Source organism: Anoplolepis gracilipes, chromosome 9, assembly GCF_047496725.1.
Source record: "Anoplolepis gracilipes chromosome 9, ASM4749672v1, whole genome shotgun sequence".
NCBI classification, from domain to species: domain Eukaryota; kingdom Metazoa; phylum Arthropoda; class Insecta; order Hymenoptera; family Formicidae; genus Anoplolepis; species Anoplolepis gracilipes.
The window spans coordinates 3,782,650-3,807,185 of record NC_132978.1 but is presented as its reverse complement, the minus strand read 5'-3'; the positions used below and the strand labels follow the sequence as shown (position 1 = coordinate 3,807,185).

General features: G+C 30.0%; 2 protein-coding genes across 2 annotated transcripts in view; both read right to left on the bottom strand.

Moving 5' to 3' along the window:
* Sesn (Sestrin) overlaps window positions 1-24,536 on the bottom strand; it is a 187,898-nt gene that overhangs the window by 122,843 nt on the left and 40,519 nt on the right. The gene's annotated exons all lie outside the window — the stretch shown is intronic.
* On the bottom strand, window positions 113-17,209 carry LOC140669200 (uncharacterized). The gene is made up of 4 exons (XM_072898814.1): window positions 16,401-17,209; window positions 4,899-4,997; window positions 4,409-4,798; window positions 113-4,318 (listed from the first exon to the last, which is right to left on the bottom strand). Exon 3 carries the CDS (start codon window positions 4,725-4,727, stop codon window positions 4,434-4,436), a length of 294 nt encoding a protein of 97 aa, XP_072754915.1. The 5' UTR covers window positions 4,728-4,798; window positions 4,899-4,997; window positions 16,401-17,209; the 3' UTR covers window positions 113-4,318; window positions 4,409-4,433.

Below are 24,536 nucleotides of genomic sequence, written 5' to 3'. Positions count from 1 at the left end.
AGAAAAAGTCATAGTTAATAATATTTTATCTTCGAAAACAATAAAGCAAATGGAACATTTATGATAACATTTATCAAATTGGAAAAATAATATCAGATTTACGAAAAGACTTAATTTTAAACATAAATTAGCTAGTAAAAGTAAAGCGAAAAAAAATATCTGTAGTGTATGACAATATTTCACAAATAACACAAAGAATTGTAAAAAATATTTTAATAGTTAAAATGCTACACGTTTCCAAGGTTCCATCACAGATCCAATTAAGCTAAAAAAACCTGAATAATCCAAAATTCATGATTTAATAAACGATTATTTTAATAAAATTATTTTTTCAATGTAGTCATACCTATTCGTAAATTACGAAAAAAATATTAAGAAAAAAAGAACATTAAGATTATAAAAATAATTCTAAAAAAATATAACGAAAAATGCATTGTAATACATTGTAACAGATTATCAATATGAATGATTAAGTAAAGACATTTGATTTGTTTCTGCAATATGTGACAATTATTCGCAGGTGACTATGAAAGCGAGAAGAAAACAATAGGCGTATCTTGTTTGTAATTTTGTTAGAAACATACGCAAATATAATACGACGTTGATTATGCATTCTCCTGGTCCATAGTATCTCATGCATAATCGTGATACGTACATAGTATTTACTCCCAAATCCCATATGCGAGTACAATTTGTTGAACAGCATTGTTGTTCGCTTGATGACGGTACTTCGCCACGTGTGTTTGCGATTTACGCGACGAATAAACTTTGATTTACTGCCGCTATTTCGCCGAACGCAATTTCTACCTGCGCGCATCGCCAACAAAAAATTGAAAGAAAAAAAACGAAATTACATTTGCCATGGCGTATCATTCGTATTGCAATGAATAATTAATTGATTAAATTTATTTTTTTATCAAATCAACACAGTTGTGTAATTATTTGATCTCGCGATTATTTATAACACCTTTAAACGTTATAATGGATTATTATTAATTATTTGGTAAAACAATTGCTTTAAACGTGCAATCAATTAAATGATACTTTGTAATATACGAGATAAATAGTTTTTTCAATCACGAATCAATCTAGATGATGTTAACTCGTTTTTTTTATCAGTTTAAAGATCATCCCTACCCTGTTTAAATTTAGAATTAAAATCAGAATTAAAACATAAAGATCAAACGAGATAAAGTCGAATGATGGAACAAAGGATATCACTACCGTTCTACCGAGTATTTTCCGTTTGTCGAAGGTCATAAATTCGTTACGCGTAATCTTGCGTGCTCGTGCGAGTTTATGTCCGTCCTTGAGAGCGAACCTTGGAACGTTCCTTGCATCTCGGGCTTTACTTTACGGGCCGGAAAGATGGATGAGGGCTCCGCGGGAGGCAAGTAGAAATAAATTTCGACTAGATGAGGGGTCTGTGGTAAATTTTTCCTTTTTGTTTTGAAACCTGAAGGGAAGAGCCAGTTTTCACCAGTTTATCGGTGTGCGAAAATCTCCCTCTCTCTCCCTCTCTCTCTCTCTCTTTCTCGTTCACTCGCGCGAAAATATCGGCGATTCTGTGATAGAACGAAGGAGATTTTCTGCCGAATAAGGCTAGTAATACTAGAGAGATTCTTCTCTCAACCTCTTTAACTTGCAACGGTACTGCACTTCGTGTAATTTCACGGAAGACTGCAAATGCTCACCGAGATTTTGTATATTTAATCAACGATGTGCATGTTGGAAAATAGGAGATAGAGATTCGTAGTAATTATAATATTGCTATAGCGTGAATGCATGCTAAGAATAATTATTATAATTCTTGATATAATAATATATTATAGAGAATATATGCGTAATTTTGAAATGCAGTAAAATTAAAATATTATTTTTCTCGTCCGCGAAAAAATAATGTAACCTATAACAAAAATCATAATAAAATAATTAAAAAAGCATTTTATCAAAAGCTTAAAGTTGTTAAGTAAGGGATTTACTTATTTTAGTACAACAATGCAATATGTTTGGATAAACATAAAATACCATTAGTACAAAAAATATCACAATGTAAGAAAATCAACGTAAAAAGTTAAATAGTTTTAGTGGAAAAATAGTGTTTCAGTGAGAAAAAAATTATACAAGAGTCACGATACAACATTTTACACAGTTTCGCAATTACTTTTCTCGCAATATATGCACAAGTTTAGACTATGCAAAATAGAAAAGTACGATTGCAAAACAAAATATGCAAACTAGGTATATTAAAAAAAGGAAAATATCAAGTATATAAAAATCGTCGTATCAAACAGTTGCAAAATAATTTCTTTCGCAATAAGTGAACAAATTCAAATACTCTCTGGAAAAGAAAAATACGGGGTTATAAAAAAAATAACGATCAGAAGAAAGTATAATATCCAGTCAGTCTTTATACTTTCAATAAAAATAAATAATAAATGTATAATATTATATAATGTACAATCACGTATAATTAAATTGCGCTGATACTCTATATTGTTTTAATCAATTGCTTATAAGTATATATCGCGGAAGAAAATAATTGTTCGATAGAATAATAATTTTTAGCAAGATAAAATTTTTGTATATACAAAACACATATGAATCTAATAAACATAATTAATATAACAATTTTTGAAGAAATAGAGTTTATATCATGCCAATTTCTGTATATTTTATATTAAATTGGTTACGTAAAAATTTCTTTATCTTGTTCAGCATTACTCCATCTAACACCTCTCACTTTAAGAGTGTTCCATTACCAATGTCGCATTTCTCTCAAAAATAGTATATCCTAACACTAAAAACTAAAAACAGATAATGTCATAAGAAAAATCTGCAATTTTATCACCAAATAAAAGATATACCATTGAATATTATATTTTGTTGATTTTATATTTATTAATCTAAATATAAAATTTTATATTTAATTAAAATCGAATATCGAAGTATAAAATTATTATATATAATAACAAGTTTTTCTTCAGACAGTCATGATGTGCAATTATCCGCTGTTACTCGGAACTCTTAAATCTAAAACCTAATGATATACAGAGCATCATCGAGTTGACGTATCATTTGTTAATGACAGATTCTTAAAATTATGTAATAATTAAAATTCTAATACCATTTAAACGAATAAAGTTCTAATACCAAAATATTAAAAATAAATATTGTAAGAGTTTTTAAATGGCAAGCGTTTTTAAAGTTATCAGCTCAAAATTCGTGCGATGTATCGGGTTTATACGATGCATATAGTAGTGAAGATATCGATTTACATTCAAATATTGCAATAGAATATTTTTTTTTACAACAACCGATAAAAAAAACTTTTCAATAATTTTCGTTTCTAAGCGATTTAAAAAATCTGCCATTAGCAGTTGTGCGCCAACTCTGGAAAACCATACATAACGGAGCCCATAAAGTAGCCGTAGATAAATCTGCAATAGCACAGCTACCGTACAGGAGAGATTAAATCTTAACAGCCGTCGATGTAGCCGTTGATTTCTGGAACGGGAAAAGAAATTACTTGCGTCTCGATGCCACTTGTAGCAAGTGCAAGTCGTTGAATCGAAATCAATACGCGTCAATACTTCCCGATTTCAAGTATTTTTCATTCATCACCTTATCACCTCTCCCTACCCTTCTACAACATATGTATATATACAAAATATTTATAAAAGTTAATTTATACATTTAGTACAAAATGCAATCACACATTAAATTTTCTATCACGATTATAAGATATCGTGTATATATCTTACAAACACTTTTCTCTTTCTGTTATTACACAAATACAAACACACAAAATACAAATACAAAAAAAAATCACTCTCACTCTTGTTATTTGCAACATGCTTCTAGCCGCTCACTATACTGTAAATAATAAATATGACTACATTCATCACATATTAAATCAGGAATCTCTTCGATGCGTTCAAATTTTGTAAACATTGTTCGGCCATAAATTCCAAAGAGGTCCCAGAGAACGCCATAAAATGGACGAAAGCGTACACAAACTTCTAGATCGCCGTATCGATCGGATACCACAAATACAACGCCTGTTATCGAAACTCCTATACGATATTATAGCGATAAAACCCATTCATTTCTCCATCTCGATCTACCGATCCAACAACAACCGCGGCAATTCCGTCAATGCAATTTGAGATGTTATTTGTCAGATGACATCATCCGATCGTCGATCGTCGAACGGAAATTTTCGTTCTGGAAATGGTTGTGGCCATTCGATCCAAGAATTCGCATTATCGTCGTCAAGCTTCGCATCTCGCATCTTAAACGTGATTATCGAGACCACCTGTGTGTTTGACAATATTGGCGGATATATCAATACTCACTTTCTCAAAGTTAGATTGAAAACCAGTCTATAATGAATAGACGTGCAAACCTTTCATCAACTGGAGCGGCACCGATTAACCCCCGAGCAGGAGCCAGGGCAGGAAAATGGTGACGCAAAGCGCCGCCACGCAGCTGGACAGCATCGCCAACGGACTGGAGGACATTTCCGTATCCGCGTTCTCCGACGTGCCGTAATCAGTCTCCTCGTCACGCTCGAACTCACGCACCTCGACGTCGCATCGGAAGCAGACGCGAGCGGTGCTGCTCTTGAAGTGAGAGCCGTCTTTACGTAACACTTGCGCTCCCGAACCTTTTCGCTCCAGCTTCCAGCCTGGCTCCTGCATCAGCATCATTTTGTCCAGCAGCATTTTGTCCTCTTCTCAGGATTAAATGGGCTCCTCCGGAGCAAATGGGCTTGAGAAGCTTCTTGCGAGATTCTCTGATCAGAAAATCGAAATTTTAGTCGGTCGAATGTTTCGCGAGGTGGAGGAATACGTTTTCTCATGGGATAAGAGAAGGAGAGAAGATAGTTGGCTTACTTGATTTCCAAAGTTCCGCCGCTTTTACGAAGACGATATCTTCGCTAACGTTGTCGTTGTTCTCATGCAGCGTTAGTCGCAAGAATACCTTGCTGGTACCTGCAAAGGAAAGTTTTAGCATAAATCGATGAATTACGCGCTGTAACACACACGGCGGTGGTTTAATATCAGGTTCGATCGCACACGATGGCTCAAAGAGACGACTCTACGTGACGGAAAGTTTTCGTCTAACTATCATAGATATTGTAAGATTCTTCCTTTACATATTCCTCGTTTTTTACGATTATGTGACGAATTCTCAAGGTTACATTGGCTGCTGAATCGCAATAAATTTAATTTTTTTAATACGCGTAATAATTTTAATTAAGCGTTTTAGTTATAATACGAGTAAGCTTGACACATAATAAAATCTCATTATAAATTATATTAATAAATTATATTTTTTAAATTTTATTCTAATATAAATTTATTTTTTTATATATTAATATATTTAATATATTAAAATATTTTTTTACATATTTTTTATATATTAATTTATATTATGTATTATGTAACGATTACTGGATATACTTTGAACATTCTTTTATTTCTGCGCAGACATCATTTCCTAAAATATGCGGCGTAGTAAAGTTTCTAAATCTTCACGACGAATCAAGCGTGTCACGTTTTGTAAAACGCATTACAGCCTCGAACAGAAACCGGTTTCGTACTTTGTCGGGTCAACATAGCGGTGGCGATTTATCAGCTTCCTGCCAACAGAGAAACGAGAATTAATCGAAGCAACTTCGGCAACTTCGCCGCGGCTTCCGGCAGTGAGATCGCGAACAGCTGTTAATACCATTCCCGAGGTCGATCCTCGCACGCTGACAAACTCCTATTCACGATTACAGGCAATCTTGCAAGTGTAACCGAAAAACGACCAAGAGAGAGCAAAAACTTGACCTGAGCGAATAACAGAGAGTAACAAAAATACGCGAAATTGCAAGTAACAATCCAGCTTTTATTCCCTACAATGGAAACGCACGTTTTATCCCACTCGCGCAATCCTAATTAAATATTGTAATTATCTAAAAAAAATTCTGTGCGCGTTGAACGAGTTAAAATAATGTAAAATTTTCGAAATTTTAAAAGCATTCGTTGCGATAAATTTTCCTCCATTCGTGAAATGTAATAAAGATGCAAATTCATCCACGATACTAAATATCTTCTCGTTATTCGTCGAAAATCGTGAACTTTTCAATATCGATGCAATAAATTCTAGCTACTTTCACCGGAAAAATACAACGTATCGATTAGACATTTACACGGACATTAAAGATTAATACGAAATCGATTCTCAAATACGTCCATTTTCCAGACAGATATATTTTTTTATACTTTTACTTTACTTGCACGTAGTTCTAGCTAGAGAGTCAATTTTCTGAAAAACCCTAAAATAGCGCGTCGCACTGCAGATAATTAAACTGCAATTTGGCGTGTCGATGATTAGAGCTTGTCGAATTAAATCCATTTGCATGCGGGGATAAACAGGTAGGGGCGACAATGCAGCCTAATTATAGCTCGACGACGATTCACGTTAACACGAACAAACACTGGAAAGTGAATGTGTGATTATTAAGGGAAACAGACTTTTGTAAGCACAAAAATATGTTTCTCTAATGAACAAGTGTTCATTATCGTTCCCCTTTTTTCCCTTAATTATAGGTTTTTATCGTTCTCAACAAATTAATAAAAATGCTCTTGATATCTCAATGTAAATAATAATTAGTTATAAAATGAGAAAAAAGATACAAGAAATGTTTATTCGTTTTTACATGTTTAAATTAAATAAAAAAGTATACACGTCTGAATTTAGGGATAATTAATATTTTAAATTAATATTTTAAAAAAACTTCTACAAATGTATACTTTTTATATAAAATATGAGATCAGTGTTATTAAAAAATTGCACAATATAAATGATGAAAGAAATGAATCATCTGCATAATATGAATGAAATATTCAAGTATCTTTTACAATTAGACTTTGCAACCAACACTCGTCTAGAAATGTTTTATAATAATACAAAGAACTTTCGGAGTAACGACCTGTTGTATAAAAACTGAATCTCTCTTATTCTTATGATTATTAATATTCATTATGTGAAATGTTAAACTAGTACTTTATACTCGATACAATCGGTAAGCTATTATGTCACAAGATTTACTAGTAATTTTAAGAATGTTTTATATCACAAGATGTCAAACTTAATTGTGAAATATCTCGAATTTAATTTTTTAAACACTTTATATACTTCTGTTATATACAAAATTTTTAAGAAAAAGATAATTAATACATGTAAAAAATAATTTTATTTTAATAAATGTGAAAATTCTTTTTTCTTTTTTCTTTCTTTTTAGAAATCTAATACTGGAAACGTATATCTGTCATGTAAGCTGATAATGATACTGAAATGCCAAAAGAAAATGTTATCGCTATCTTTAACGATATTAAAAAAAATACTTGTAATCTTTTAAATAAAATACTCTAGGTGTATATATATTCGAAAACTTTTTACTTTTAATTATTCTAATTCTTTCTTGCAAATTTTTAATCAAAGTTCAAAGTGTGAAAGAATTTTCAGACAGTCATATACATTGTATAAGTCTTTTTTATCATAGTCCTAGTGTAAAAAGAGTTCTCTTTCTAAAGAATTCTCTCTTTCTCTTTCCCTTGAATTTCCGTCCCTATTGAGTGAGACACAGTACCACGATTTCTCATACTCTCACCATAGTGAAATTATTTTCCTCTCTCTTTCGTTCGTTTGTTCAATCACAGTAGGTTGTATTCTCACTTAAAATTTCATCGATAGAATGGCAGGGCCAGGTATCAAACTCAATTAATCTGTCAATTAATTGTTCTATCATATTGAATAATCCTTCAAAAAATTCCAAAATGTAACTATTCAAAGTTTATTTCGTCAAATGCTTATTTCATTAAACATATTAATATCATATATCAGCATATAATTTTCCTCTTATTACATATGTTGTATAATTATAATTTATAATACAAATTAAAGTATATTTTGCACTCAACTTCGTAAATACCAAACATGCTTCGACATGAGGCAATTTATTAAAATAGTAATACTCTTGCATAATTATTTCGAGAAAGTTGTGCGCTATAAATATCGTTTAGCTTATCGAACAGTTTCCGCGTGTAACAAAACTTTTAATTAACTAAAAATTTGTCAAACTGTAATAATCTTATCCGATATCTAGAAATAACATGTTTGCGAGTAGAAGTGAAAGAAGTTACATTATCGCTACATTGTCGTAAGTTTCTTAACGCTCTTGGAGCGAGAGAAATGTAAATGAAGATTAAGTGCCACAAAGTACAATTTACAGTCGTCTTTCTTAAAGCTAATAAGATGAGAGCAATGGAATTTCCTTAAGCTCCGATCTTCTTCTTTACTTTGCCGCAAAAGAACAACCGACTATTCTCTTCGCGTTAGTTCGAAAGAAAAGATTATAATGCGCAAAAATCAACATATTAACGAAGTCAAACATGACGAAGCTGCACAAACAAAGAAGGATTTGTGAATATGTAAACGATCGATATATCGTGCGGACAAAGTTCGCTATTCCGTTTCTATTAGTGACGTACAATGATTTCATTTCAAGCCTTACATCTACGATAAAATTAAAAATAACCGAAGCATTACAGAGTTTCATCTGTTTCAATCACTACAACTGACAGAAAGTAATATATGACATAAATTAAACCTGACAAATAAAAATGAAAATAAGTACACATATTTTTTTTCCACATATATAGTCTGACTAAAAAATTATTTCATCCAACAGCCCGTTGTTTACATCTCCATTTGCGTACTAAAGAAAATCAATAATTTATTCTATGTCGCGGCCGACATCTAATATTCGCTAAACTATAAATAATAATAAGATACTTACAAAAATATAAAATAAAATTTTTCATAAGAATTTTTAAAATAGACACAAATAGAACAGACTGATCAATTTTTAAAATAGACACAAATGGAACAGACTGATCAATTTTGTAATTTCACTCTATTATTCTTTTATAAAAAATTGTCCTTATTCCTAAAAAAAAGCTTCGAGAAGAAGACAAGAGGAGATTATTTATTAAAAGTATCACACTCGTTCCACGTGTCATAAAAATAAAACTTTTAGACGTATTGTTTTCAAAACCAAACTCTGGATGAATCTTTCTTGACTGCCACATGCGAAAACTATTTTATCAAATTTTATCACAGAAGACGAGTTCAGACGCTCGGCTCTCGTCTCGAGATTATTTTAACTCAATAAAAGTAGACGGCGCCCCATTCAATTATAAAACAAATTATGCGAACTCGAATTAAACGAGGATTTCATGACGATGAACGCGTCGAAATTCATGCCCAGAAAACGATAACTTAAAAATCTCATTACGTTATCGTGAATCGAAAGATTACAAGATTACGCCAATAGCATGAGCAGAATTCCTTTATAGGAGAATCGCTATCGTTCAGAAATAAATAAGAGATAAATATTAGATAACAATATATCATAAAAAGAAATATTGCTCCATTTACTTGAATCAATCGTTCGCACATCGTTTTTAATAGAACTGGAAATAAATTAGAAGCATAAAAAAAAGAGAACGAGATAAAAAGGTAATCAACATATTAAACTATTACCACAAGTCCAAAGAGTCGGAAGAATGAATAACATTCTCGAACAAAGATCAGGAATAAAGTCCAAATAATAATGAGAATTATGTTAATAATCCTCGACAAAATATTTTGAATCGGTAGACAGGCTATGCCACTTCTCGTTGCATTCCAGGACGATACTTTCGAATTGCAACTTGTACTACTTTCTCTGAATAGTTGAGAATTTTTGCCAAAAGCGCAGTCCATTAAAGACGCTCATTCAATACGGTAAAGCAAGCATCACGACACGTTCATTCATTGATCACAACATTGTACAAGCGTCGCCGATAAGATAGTTCCTCTCTCTTTCTTTCTTCTCTACGCGATTTCTCTGACATTCATGCCGAGATCTTCATCATTTTTATCGCGGCAGAAATGGCACGTGCTACTCGCAGCTATGCTAATGTAGGAAAGAGTTCGCTATAAAGTAATAACCTCATATTGACTTTCCCGTTACTCATGCCGGTATATATTTTATATCTATATATACACAAGTGCGTACTAGAAAAAATCTTTAGATCAAAAATATAGAAATACGCGAGAACGCGTGTTCTACAAAGATTTAGAATATTTTCGATCAACGATAACGCGACATCGAACAAAGAGATACTTGAACGTTAGAGATTAGTTAAGAGTGCGCGCACACTTATTAATATTATTTTTAAGCCCTCATTATCTCCGAAAGCCTAGATATTGAAAGTAAGAATTCCGATAACCTTGCACGTGACGAAAAATACTTTGCGTTCACATCAGTTATAACAAGAAACCAGGTTGATGTAAGATATCTCTCACAGAAAAGGAGGAAGATGATGATGATTTCTTCCACCGCGCTTGATTTACAGTAGCAAGTTTAATGCCGCAGAGTACTCGTCCCAGAAAAAAAACGAAAGTAGGCGAGTTCCAATTTAGTAAATGGCAAAAAAAGCTTTTCCTTGCCTTCTTATCTTTTCACGATTCTTCTGCCGACTCGTGCAACATTTCTTCGACATTATCTACTTCGCAATTTAACGTACAAAATTAACTATTACAGCGATTAACAGCGATTGTCGATGCAACAGTTATATTATATTAATATGCCTCGCAACTATGGTGGTTTAATAAAAATCAGGATGTTCTCTTCAACAAGAAAGACTACAGTAGAATGTAGTCATGAACAAAAAGGCAAAGCTTTTTCGAGAAGTAACGACTTTCGGTTTGTCCTTTATACGCGCATGAACTCATGTATGTATGTATACATAAACGTTCGCGGACGCATTGAATTGCAGCGGTGTGATGCGAAAAAGCTCGCGAATCATGCCATTCGCAAGGGCTTTGTACCCTTTTGTTCTACGAACTGGCAAATCTCGGCGCGCGCGGTCATTGACGTTATGATGCCGTTCGGAAAAGCGCACGGCGTTTCCGTACACGCGGAATTCACAGCGGCAAAAATACGGAAAAAAAATACCAGTCATGCGTCACGTCGGAGAAATGCGGATGAAAAACAGCGACTGCAGTCACGTCGTGAGAGAGATAGAGAATTTCGTGTAATTTTAAGCAGTTCTTATTCTAACAGAATTTTCATTTGAGAGAATTATTTGCAAAGACACTTTTAATTTTTGGTCATAATATAGGTAAAGAGAAAAAATTCGCTAAATAAAAAACTCGTGAAAAAATTATTTCCGTATGAAAGACGACACTTTTTATATTTTACCATTAATTTCTTAATCTGAATATACTGAATGGAAATCAGAATGTCTGATTAAATTCACTCTATTGTAAAATAAGCGAAAATCGGAAGAAGACCGCCGGAAGTACAAGCTGAACAAATACGCTTGTTATTCTCGGTTTTATAATCGTCGTCGAGTCGATCATCCGGAACTCTGACGGACTCGGCGACAGAGCCGGCCAGTGTGTGACCCCTTTTATCTGCCATCCATTGTCCCTTTTCTCTACATTTCCGTTAAAAAAAGAAATCCGTCTCGCGCGCGTCCGGAATTTTCCGTTTTTACGGATGGACAGAAAAATAGATATCCTTCGTGAGACATGAACACACGACGTGCCGTTTTGTGCGAGTGAAGGTACGTGATGATAAGAGAGCGGACTTTTTTACACGGACAAAATCACAATTTCTCCAGAAAATAAAAAGAAAAAAATGTTGACTCAGCATTTACTCTTAATATTAAAGAGATATTAAAAGGATATTAAAAAGATATTAAAATCTTTCTCTAAATATCTCTCAATGCTCGATGCATGTATGCATAGATTATCAAAAAATTATATAGAGCACTAAACATCGGTATATTACATCGGCATATTAGCTGAAATGTAAAAGATAAATAAATTTTTCTTTACTAATTTAAAGCGATAACTGTAGTACTGATAATAAATAACTGAATGAAAAATATTCTGCTGTAACGAAACTTGCGTCAAGTTAATGTTCCGAATAAATGCGATTAATTTGCGATGGCGAATTATTACACATGTAATCGTTAAACGCGTAGAAAATACAGTAAAAATTTCAGCGAACGAATCAGTTTGTGATTCACTTGTTAAAATATGTCATTCTTTCGCCTGTACTTTCAGCTCTTTAAAAAGGAATGTAGTAAAAAGACGCACACGCATTGTTTGTGTTGTGTTTATTCGCATTTCGTATAAAGTGCGAATGTAAATGGTATTGATGAATTATGCAACATCTGCAATCACTTCAAAAACTTAAAAAAAATGCATAGAAAGCGCAGAAATTTTGTCTATTTAATTAAAATGTATAGTAAAACGTAAATATTGTAATCATCGATTTTTCATTCATTTGAAAATATACTATAGTTTACATTAAAAACGTAACATGACGACTATTTTAAAATACATAAAATACATAAAATACATAAATATTTTATAATACATAATCTTTCAAAATAACAAAATTATATAAAATAAAGAATTATTAAAACAAATTATATAAGTTACGCATATATAATCATAGTATATATTATAAAAAGAATAACTTTATTTTAGTTATATATTTTTAAGCTTCATTTTCCATCTAAAGTAAAATAATACATATGTCACTCTTATGTAACTTTAAAAATTGCTTTTATCTTTTTTTTCCCTTTAAAACTCTACACTACATGGTCATTGTATGACTTAAAAACAGTGCTTATCAAGTATTCAGTGACATCAAAGTTAAATTATTCAACAGATAAAAGAAATACAGAATAATGTAAACATTGAAATATCTACTGTACAGAAATTTCATAAATAAATCGCTAAAAAACAATTTATTTTATGTACTTTCATTAGGCAAGCAAGACGAAATAAAGCTGCAATTTGAAAGAAACAGTTATTTAAAAAATTACGTTACATAATCATATAAATATATCCTTTAACTCATCGTCTTTTTCGTCGAAGCTTCAAGCACCGACGTTCAGATAGTTTTTCAATTAAACGAATAAACTCCTTGAAAGTCAATTGCCTAATTGAACTACATTTATATTCCGACTAGTCTCGAAAGCAATTAGCGAAATTACGAAATAGTTACGTAATTTTTGTATTTTCTTTTAAAATATTTGTATTTTATATACGTATGTATATAATGTACAGTTAAATTAAAAATGATTTTAATAACAATAATACCGGAAGTAATTGAAAATATTTATTTGATATTAAAGTTAACTTCGCATTTTCTGCGTTTCATTTCAAGTTATGAGCCTTATACTTCAACAAGCATACCTGACTCGACAAACATTTAGATTAAACCACTTGCTTATTACACAAGAATTCCAAAGTCATGCGTTATTACTGTTATATGTGTATGTATCAAAACTATTAATCTTTTTGAGACATTTTTCTCTCGAAATGTAATCTTACTGGTTTTTTGTGCGTCATTCTCATTTTTTTCGTAACATTTATTGAGTGTTTAAAAAAATATTAATTATATATACATAATTATTGTTCTCTTAAAGTAATAAAGTACATTTTTTTAAATTTAAAATGGCTCGTTTAATTGTACGGATGCTCGTACAAATGTTTACTTATTATTCTATTAATGACAAATTTTCTTTGTCTAATTTAAAATAAATTTTTCCTCCATAAATATCAAAAGTCAATTTTTTACAATTTGTTTAGTTTTATATTACATGTCTACATATAGTTAAAAATTATAAATTTTAATTAAGTAAAAGTCTATAAAATTAATAAAAAAATGTAATGTTATTTGCCTAAAGCTTAGTTTACAAAAATTCGTTTTCTTAACTGATAATTATTATTTGAAAGCTTGTGTCCAAATATTTTCATAGAGAAAACAATCGATTTCAAATTGATTAAGTATACCATTAAATATTTTATAATGACCGAACACTTTGTAAATGTTTTCCAGAATTTTTTGTCAAACTGTATGAGTAAAAATGAAAAAAAATAAAAAAAAATAAAAAAAAAAAAAACGGTAAATGTCTATAATAGCTACTGGAGCGAAAAATCAATTTTTTCAATACCAATCAACAAAACTACCATAGAAATGAAATGTATAAATGCTTTTAGGGAGGGGCAAGTCTTGTTTAAGAAGTTATAAATTCAATGAAAAATGTTTAATAAATTTATTTATGTAATTTTATTATTTATAATTTTTTAAACAAGACTTGCCCCTCCCTAAAAGCATTAATACGTTTCATTTCTATGGTAGTATGATTGGTATTGAAAAAAATTGATTTTTCGCTCCAATAGTTATTATAGACATTTATCAAAAAAACATTTAAATATTCAGATTATCTAAATACTTGATCATTTTACCAAAAAGTTATAACAAAAAATATAAAGTCTGAAAAATGATAATGCTATTTCTTTATTATAGTTTGGCGCATTTTTTAATTTCTATGCCACATGTAAAATTTCTCCCGAGAACACATTCGTTCCGATTTGACACGTGCATGTTTAAACGATGCAAATTTACACGACAGCACTGTATAAAGCCCGGATATGCGTTTACATAGGCAACAAAGGTCGTCACTTACCATTGCTTACAAGGACGAACCGGCGAACAGTCGATATTAGCATTTCAGATGCGACTAAAGTGCGCGGGATAATAATCCACGAAATATCCACGAAATGTGAAAGCAATTCTCTCATAATAAACGATTAATTTAAGTAAATAATAGTATGTGTGTGTAAATTTTTAGCTATATACATTAGCAAATAAAAATGCCTCATAAGTATATATATAAAAACAGCAAAATCACACAATTTCAATTTAATATCAATTTTAATGTTTTATGTTTCTCTTCGGAAAAATTAAAAAAGAAATAAAGAATAATTAAAGAATGTTTATTTATTAATTCACATGTTTTAATATAACTACAATAACAATCTGGAATAATTATATAATTAATAAATTACATTAAGTGATCAAATCTTTTTGTTAAGTTAAGACCATTTGCATGATATGAAAATGAATGATATAATAAAAATAACTATAGAGCAAAAAATAACAGTTTAATAATTTAAATTTTAACTTTTCAATATATATAGAAGTATATATAAAGTGCTGATCTAGTTATAAAGCAATTTAAGATCAAAATTTTAAGTCTATTATATCAAATAATCAAGAAATTGAATTTTCAAATAGATAAAGCTCTATCAATTTAATTTCATGTGAACTTCACTTCCTAAAATTTAATTTCAGAGATACTCAGATTTTCGAATACTGCATACACACACACACACACACACACACACACACAAACACACACACAATACAGTGCCCTGCTGAAAACCTACAAAATACAATCGTGAATTCTCATTAATCTTAAATAAAAGATACTAAATGAAAAATACATTAGTGCTTCATTTTTAATATTTAATTATAATTGACAGCAATAATTAAGATATCTATAGAATTAAGACATCTATAGATAGATAGATAAGATAATTGTTTATCACTCGAGAAACAAAGTATTTATCACGACTACGCTCGAACACGAAAGTAATATAGGCACAATGTAATTATCACGATATTATCACAAAAGGTTTAGTGTTTTAAATTCATACATAGAAGTCTTTTCTCTTAGAAGCACGTCGCCAAAACGCACGAGAGCTCTTTTCTCGTTGCCGGGTGACCCAGAAAAATAAATCGCACCATGCGACGCGAAATCGGAGCGCGCATTTTCTCTATCGCACTTTTATTTTAGCACGCAATCGCATCCAACAGCCATTGTAACTCTCGTCATAGATCATTTCGTGAGCGCAGCTTATTTAACTATCGCATAAATAAACATAACATCTACGCGCACATAATGTTCTTAATAGAGTGAATGCCCGTACATAAATGCAACAATCGCCGCGGTTTATTATGATAATTAGTTATTTATTGCGACAGTTCATACGTAATGAAACAAACGGGAGCTTTTGGATATTAATGTTAGTTATTCAAATAAAAATTATTTATTTAACTAACGTTTGAGAGTGACATCGACAATTTTATTATAGCATAGCGAAAACGCGCAGCAAATTAATTTAACAATTAATCAATTTATTATAAAAAATATTTAATACAAACAAATAAAATTATAAAAATACTGCTTATTTATTCAATAAGTATAATTAATTTTTAAATAATTATAAAATAAAATACGTAATGGTTTCAAAAGAGAGTACTGTAATTAAAAAATAATTACATTGTACAATAAAAATAATATAAAATAAAAATCGCATTAATTGTTTTAAACGCGCCGTGTGTGTGTTTTATCTCGATTATTAAAAATTCACACATAAAATAATATATATCCCGCATCTCTCCGTTTCTTTCTCCTCGTACTTACCTCTGAGTACTACCGAAAAATTGCGATTTCTCGATACGTCAAAGTCGGTTTAATACGGTGACAATCTTGTAATTTGCAAATAAGATCAACGAGTGTCACGATACACTTTAATAATTTACAATCTGTCACGAGTATCGGAACAAGTTTCCGTGCTGTGTGAGAGGTGTTATATACACTTGGCGCGTGCACCCTGATACGCGATAGCGAGCCGAAGAACGGAGCACGTCCTGCCTCAACGACGTGCGAGACTAAAGTGGAAGGTTGGGAATCACCAGGCTACGGCGTCGCTACCAACGGACGGCTGCGCGCGTCTGCTATACGTCCGCGATTGCACTCCGGACCGACCGATGAGATGGTCGCTCATTGGTCCACGAGTCGGCGGTGCAGCGTGCTCGCAAATGTGCATTAAAGTACTATTATATGGCTATGACTCAACCCATAAATATTATAGCATTAAATACATAAAAGTATTTATTAAGCATTTCAAAGATCTTTAATCTCGTCTTATTTTTTTACATAAACATGTTATCTTTGGAAATCTCTAATCTAATCTGTTATCTTCAAATCTGTTTTTTCTTTGTATCTTCGAAAGCTTCTTTTAATGAAGCTAAGAACAGGTGGAAGAGTTTCAATTTTTCGAGTAGTAAAAGATGAATTTTTTTCTCTTATTATATTTTCTTAAAGTTCTGATAATATGTTTTATTTAATTCGCATCTAAATATTTCAGTAAAATCCGAAAAATTTACAAAATTAAAAATTAGTATAAGTTATATTTTATAGTTATATTTATAAAAAGAGAAATCATCACGTACACAGATAAAGATCAGAATACATCTGCAAATAATTCCGTTTTTTTTTTTTTTTTTTTTTTTTTTTAAAGATGTTTTGAAGTCTGTACGATTTTTAATACACATACACACACACATTAAAAAATGTTTTTAAACATTTTATATTCCCGTCGTATTTTCATATATGCAGTTATTAACTAAAAGAAATGATTAATATATGCTGTCACGCTTTGTATAAGATTATTTCAATGCCAAAATATAGTAAAAAATATAGAAAAGAATTTTATGGTAATGGATTTATTATTGAAAACGACATATACGAGAGAAACTGCAAAGAAACTGGACAATTTAAAAAATTCTGATAATCCAGTCAGTCTACTGCGTATTAAATTTTTTCAACAATTAATTAATATCAAACATGATATTTTTATCTATTAATTTGCTCCTAGACGTTTACGTTATGTGTAAAAAACAAATATAATAGTCAAAATCTTAGCTATCCATGTTTTCAATGAATGTCATATGTCAATATTGAAGTAATATCTAAATAAGAATCACACTATTGAAAGCATATGTTAATGCGACATGAGACATCGAAAGAACTGTATGATTTCCGATGTGTCAAAAAAAAGAAAAAACATAAAACCTCACAGAGTTAATGACTACTACCAGCAATAAAGTTTTGAGAGAAAAAAATGTATCTTACACAATAGAAAATATAATGCTAAAAGCTTCTGACACTATAAAAAAATTAATTCAATTTCTCTTATCCACCTTAAATCTTATTGCAAAACTGTAAATGCGTTTTTCTCGAAACTGTTTTTCAAAATGATTGCATATAATTTCTTGAAAACAAATTTGACTGAAATTTTACAGATATATAAAATACACGTATTATGTTCACCATTCAAATTATGGATTAGTTTATTAAAATTAAATTTTCAATTTTTTTAACAGAATTATTAGGAAATTTTTTTCTGAAAAACTATTATATCTCTATGATTTTCAAATTTTGCATGCATAATATTGACTTCTTACAATATTACATACTTTTTTAAAAATCATGATATTTTTTTCATGTAAAAAAAGAGTTGCATGTTTATAATGTATTTTATATTTATGTAAAATTTTAGTCTAATCAGTTTGTTTTCGTGTAATCATATAAATTAATCTAAAAAGTATTATTTTAAGAAAAATACATTTGAAACCTTATCAAAGTGTGTTACAATATATTACAGGTAAAAAAATTATAGATTGCAGATAATAATAGATAAAAATAAAGTTACTGTTACCGTAAAGAAAGTTATGTATCAGGCTTATATAAGATATTCTGTTTTTATTTCCTGCTAAAAAAACTGCTTTAGTTGTGTAGGATATTCCACTCTCTCTTTTGTAATGCTTGCTTTTCAATTTTTTTAAAACGTTCGATGTTTTCCAGAGATATAAGCTTCTATCTGTGAGTCAATGATTTCATTATTGTAATATCGCTATAAAGGCATTATACAAAATACAAATAACAAAGTTTTTGACTATTTCAACTCTTTCTAGCTCATATATCAATGTTTAGGAGCAAAAGAAATCAATTCATTTAATTATTATTTTTAATTAAATTATTATTTTTATATTGCGTGTTTACTTTTATACTAAGCATCTTTAACAAATTTTTATTTTATTTCATTAATTGCTAAAAGTTGCAGAAAAAATTTAGTATTATGTAACAACCATAATGACTAAAATGTTGCAATCTTTTTAATTTTTTAAATTTCTCTGCAAATATACTTATCAAATTGCTCTAACTAATAAGTCTGACATTATGAAAAGATTCGTTTCATTTTGTTTTCTTAATTTTTTCAGACAATATTTCAATCCCTTGGTATTTAACATTTCCCCATTATTTTTCACATTATACGTATACATATATCTAAAATCAGTTTTGTTTTTCTTGAAAGCATATTAAATTACTTCTTAAATTGTTATTTAAAATATTCAAACTTGAAAATAGACAACCACATATAAATGTTAACAAAAATTAATGTTACAATTAGATACTGTCCAGGTCACTATCAACTCTTTGAAAGAAAACTAATATCGAAGAATTAACATGTTTATTTTTATCTGCTTACTACCTTAGATGCTTATTAGATATAATTCATTTAAAGAAGGCTGTAATATAACAGAATATATTGTGTCGACTTATTTCTCTACAGAGATGCAAAGATGTCTTTAAAATTTTAAATATTTTCTACGTTTTAATAACGGTAGAATAGAAGCTACGATTGAGAAGCAAACAAACGAATAAAATACATTACTCAACGCAACGATGTTAACGTCATATACGACATCCTCTAACGTTTATCTTTCTTATTACTATCTTCAAATAGATTCTATTTAGCTTCACAAGCTCACAACATTTATTCTCTCAAGAGCAGTTTATATGACACAAAACTTTTGAACTACAGAAAAGCCGTATCACATATTTTAAAAGAAAAAAATCGTAATGTAGGAAATATGTAACTGTAACTATTGTATCTCAAAAAATTTTTTGGTAGTGAAAAAGTTCGCAATCAGTGTAAATCGGTCAAAGTTAGAAATAACTACAATTTAAAGAGAAGCCAATAAAATACAAAAGATATATCTATTTTTCCCATATTTTTAAGAAAATAAAATTGCCAAGAATTTAAAATAATTTTTACATTTTGCTAATGTACATAATGCTATATTTACTGTTTATTTGCATTTTAGCAGTATCTGAACAAATGTGAAAATAAACCTTCCTAGATATTTTTTTCATTCTTGTATACATTTAGCATACATTTATTTTATTCTGTACTCATTTTATTGATACATATAAATTTCATGAAAAAATATTTTTTTTTTTCATAAAATAATGTATTTTCTCTTTATAATATCTTGGACACTACTTATAATTCGGTTTCAAAGTTTATAAAAATAATGTAAAAAATAAATAATATTTACAACTAAATTAGAAAGAAGGCAATTAAGAGCTGAACGCGTCGAATTAATATTTAAATATTAAACAATATTTAAATATTAATTCGAGATATGGAGATACACAATAATATACATTTAATTGTATAGAAGAAATCATAACAAAGTCTCCATTCGATCCAAGTATCAATGTAATAATGTGATTTTTAAATCTCTTTCTGAATGTAATCTGTATTATACTATACGTCGAATCTCGTTACATACATAAATACGCAGTACCAATGTATCTTGGTCAAAGATAAGGAGCTATTTTTGCAAACATTCTGCAATAAACGTGGGATATAATTGAACGAGAAAAATCAATTATCATATGAAAAAGAGAAAAAACGAGAAAGAGATAAAGAGAGGAAAAGAATGATGTACAACGGATAGAAGCAATATCCGTGATTCGTTTTAAAGAGGCCACTCGCTTTGAGCTCGATTTTGTCCAGGAATAGTATAACGATGGCAATTTTTTACGGTAGCGTGTTATCGTTCGAACGACAATACGAATATTTTTTACATTATTTGCATAAAGGTCTTATCATTTATCTATTTTCCCTTATCTTCCCTTTCTTTATTAACGTGCTTTAAAGATAAAGTCGCCCTCACGAAGAAACAATGCGAAGGAGAAGATTGTTCAGCATACATACTTCAATGTATACAAGAGTAATGGTGGTGAATTTTTTAACAAAAGATGAAACAAGCGCATGTTAAGCATAATGTTTGCTTAAAATGAAAAAAAATAGAAAATATTTAAAAATTCTCTAGTTATTTATAAAGAAAAGATTATTAAAAAGAAATGATAAATGTCTATAATTGCTACTGCAGTGAAAAATCAATTTTTTTCAATACCAATCAACCAAACTACCATAGAAATGAAACGTATAAATGCTTTTAGAGAGGGACAAGTCTTTTTTAAGAAGTTATAAATAACAAAATTATATAAATAAATTTATTGAATATTTTAAAGCATTTATACATTTCGTTTCTATGGTAGTTGATTGGTATTGAAAAAAAATTGAATTTTCGCTACAGTAGCAATTATAGACATTTACCAAAGAAATAATTTATACATATGTTGTTCTTCCCAATTTTTTATGTTTTAGCAATATTCACGAGGTTATTATTCATATATCATATATTATTTTTTATATAAAACATTAAATAATTCACTATCTATTGCTTGTTACTTTAATCATAAAATGCGATTAAAAAATGATCTTTATTAAATAATCTAAATTTAAAACAATTTTTTTAGATTAATCTACTTCGTTTGAGATGCCGCATTTAATAAATATGTAACTGATCAGTTAGCTCTTTGAATATTCTTATATGTGATTGTTGTTACAAATATCCAATTTAAAAAAAAAAATTCAGACAGGCTAATTTGACAGTAAGTAAACTTGATAAACTTGACTATATTTCAATTACTTAAAATACGAGTCTTACAAGAAGATATTTTTATATCTTTAGTACGAAAATATCTGCCGAGCAAACTAAACTGAAATTTATTTAAGTTATTCGATAAATAATAAGCAGAAAAAAGCATTGATATAAATGTTTGTATATCTAAGCAAAATGATTTTAGTAGCATGCTGTGCTATTAATGTTTTTCTTTTTTTTAGCAATAAATGTTTTATACACATATGACGAATATATTACAATTTAAAAAAATATTACAAGACAGATATAAAAAAATATGTAAAATCTACAAATCTTTATAGAAAGATGGTTAGATGTATGATGGAATAAACATCTTGCAAAACATTTACTTAACCGTATCAAATTTAAATCTCGGTTACGGAAAGTTTATTGCATAAATCTAGCCTCGTTTTGACGTCATCATGAGTTTAGAAAACTAATTATGAATAATTTCAGAAGAAATTTTCGATACTATAAACTACGAAATGATAAACTGAACAAACAAGCCACGTCAATTGAGGCGATAACACGCAACTTAAAGCGATAACTTAAGGCAAAAATGTAATACGATCGAATGCCAGAGGCGTGTCGGACTTCGACCAATCGAGCCTGTTCTGAATCGAGTCTCTCTCTCTCCCCCCTTCTCCCCGTAAATCGACGCCCGTGTTTGTCATCAGGACTGAAATCAGAGCTCGAACAATGCCATTCCATAAAGAGAACTCATGTGTTAGCTCATGTCTCGACCACCCGCAGAAAGTATAACAGCAAACATCGATACGCGAATGAAACTCTATTCCCAACAAAGAAGAGCAATGATACTCTTAGTGGCTTACAATCCGAAGAAAAAAAAAATATCTTCGAGAACGATTGAGTCAATAAAATCCGTATCATCGAGCTTGATTAATATCTCGCTGAATTAATAATATCATTAATTATTAACAGACACATGCATATAATATACACGTATATAAATTATTAATTAAAATCACGTATATTCATAATATTAATAATTATACAATTAATTATTTCAATACTCAAAAACTATAATTCAAACCTTCAAGCACATTTTCATCCTTTAATACATATGTGTGTATATATATATATATATATATATATATATATATATATATATATATATATATACATATATATATTAATGGATATATATATATATATATCTCCATTAATTTTTCAACCAAAAAGATTATAATTAAAATTAAATAAAGAACTAATTACCGGTTTTGTCAAGTATTTAATATCTAAAATTGAAATTTTAGACAAATGAATTAAATTTCCATCGTGAAACACAATCTTAACATCGCTTTTTCGCAGAATTAAAATTGCTATTAAATTTATTTGTGCACCTCAATCATTTTGACCAAATAATTCTGATATAAATATCTATCATAGTTATCTTTTACAAGTTGAAAGAATGTTTGCTTCAAACTGTAATTACTTTGGACTAAAAGAATTATAAGAAAAACAATCGGTAGGAAAACGTTAAAGCTATTCGCTATCTCGACCTATCCGATGTCGTATATTATATACCATTGAATGTATCGACATTTCTATCGATCCAGAAATATAACAGTTAAACCTCACAGAGAGAAGAAATTGCGAAAAATATTCTCTCTTACGATAATCCAAAGAATAACGGTTATCTCTTTGCTTGTCGTAAGAGATAGTCGATACAGAGGTTACAAGATAATATCATTCAAAAGATTATATATATAATTCTTCGGTGACAATATTTTCCAAATATTTGTCAATCAAATGTAATACTCGTATAAAAAAATCCGATAAAGTATGCTATGTGTGTGTGATAAGAATTACGTTAAAAATGGCAGACTTATAAATTTACCGAATTAAACTTTCTGTTAAACTGTAAAAAACACGTTTCTTATTCAGTTAATTACTTTTAAATTATTTTTACTAAACACACATGACTTATATATATATATATATATTTTTTCATACATATATGATAGGTAAATCACTTTTCACGGTAGGTAAAATTACAATCACATCAGCAACTTGAATTAAATAAGCTCCGCTTACCATTTCTTTTTTAAGCGAAAATCTCATCTGCAATATATACGGATAGAGAAAAAGCTTAAATGATCAAAGTTAAATGAAAAATTAATGCAATTGCATCCTTGTAAAATAAAGATAAAATATCGACTCTCTCATCTCGTCAGAATTCCAACAGTAATAGAACTTTCGAAATGTCTGCCGGCCTGTATCAAATGTCCTATTCATTTTCAATTCGCTCTCGAATATATTTCTGAGGTAATATTTCCATAGGTATACTCCAGTTATGCGGCGGATATTTATTTGCCTCCGAACCGAGCCGTGGACTGCGTAAAATGGGGTGGAATTTACATGAAAAATCTCTCTATTCCATCTGACTGCTAGCCCTTTCTCTCGCGTTATCTCCCACGCGTGCATCTGTCTCGCGTCAATGATATCGTTGGCAACGAAAAATGAAGTCCGAGGCAGAAAAAGAATGAAAGAGAGAGAGAGAGAGAGAGAGAGAGAGAGAGAGAGAGAAAAAGAAAATCATTATATGTGCGCCGGCGTTCCGATAAACATGCGTGTATAATTGCGTTACACGGCGTACTAGCATCGTTACACCTTTGATAAATCATGTTGCTGCTGCCAGGTGCGATTTTTTTTTAAATAAAATTACCAGCTAGAGAAAGCTTGCATAGCATGCCCTACGAGAGAACACCGCACGCGACACACTGCATAAATGCCGTTGAATATTTCAAACTTCATTAGTAGCCCACCCAATAAGCTTTAGAGTCTTCCAACATTGTATACGCGTACATTTTGCTTACCTATTACTTATTACTATATTAAATTATCTTGCGGGCGATGCTATTTTCTCTCCTTTATGATATATATGATGTATAATGTATAATAATCATTTTAT

Bases quoted from the DNA above. Each gene is read 5' to 3' on its own strand.
- LOC140669200 (XM_072898814.1), bottom strand. From the start codon at position 4,727: ATGCTGCTGGACAAAATGATGCTGATGCAGGAGCCAGGCTGGAAGCTG.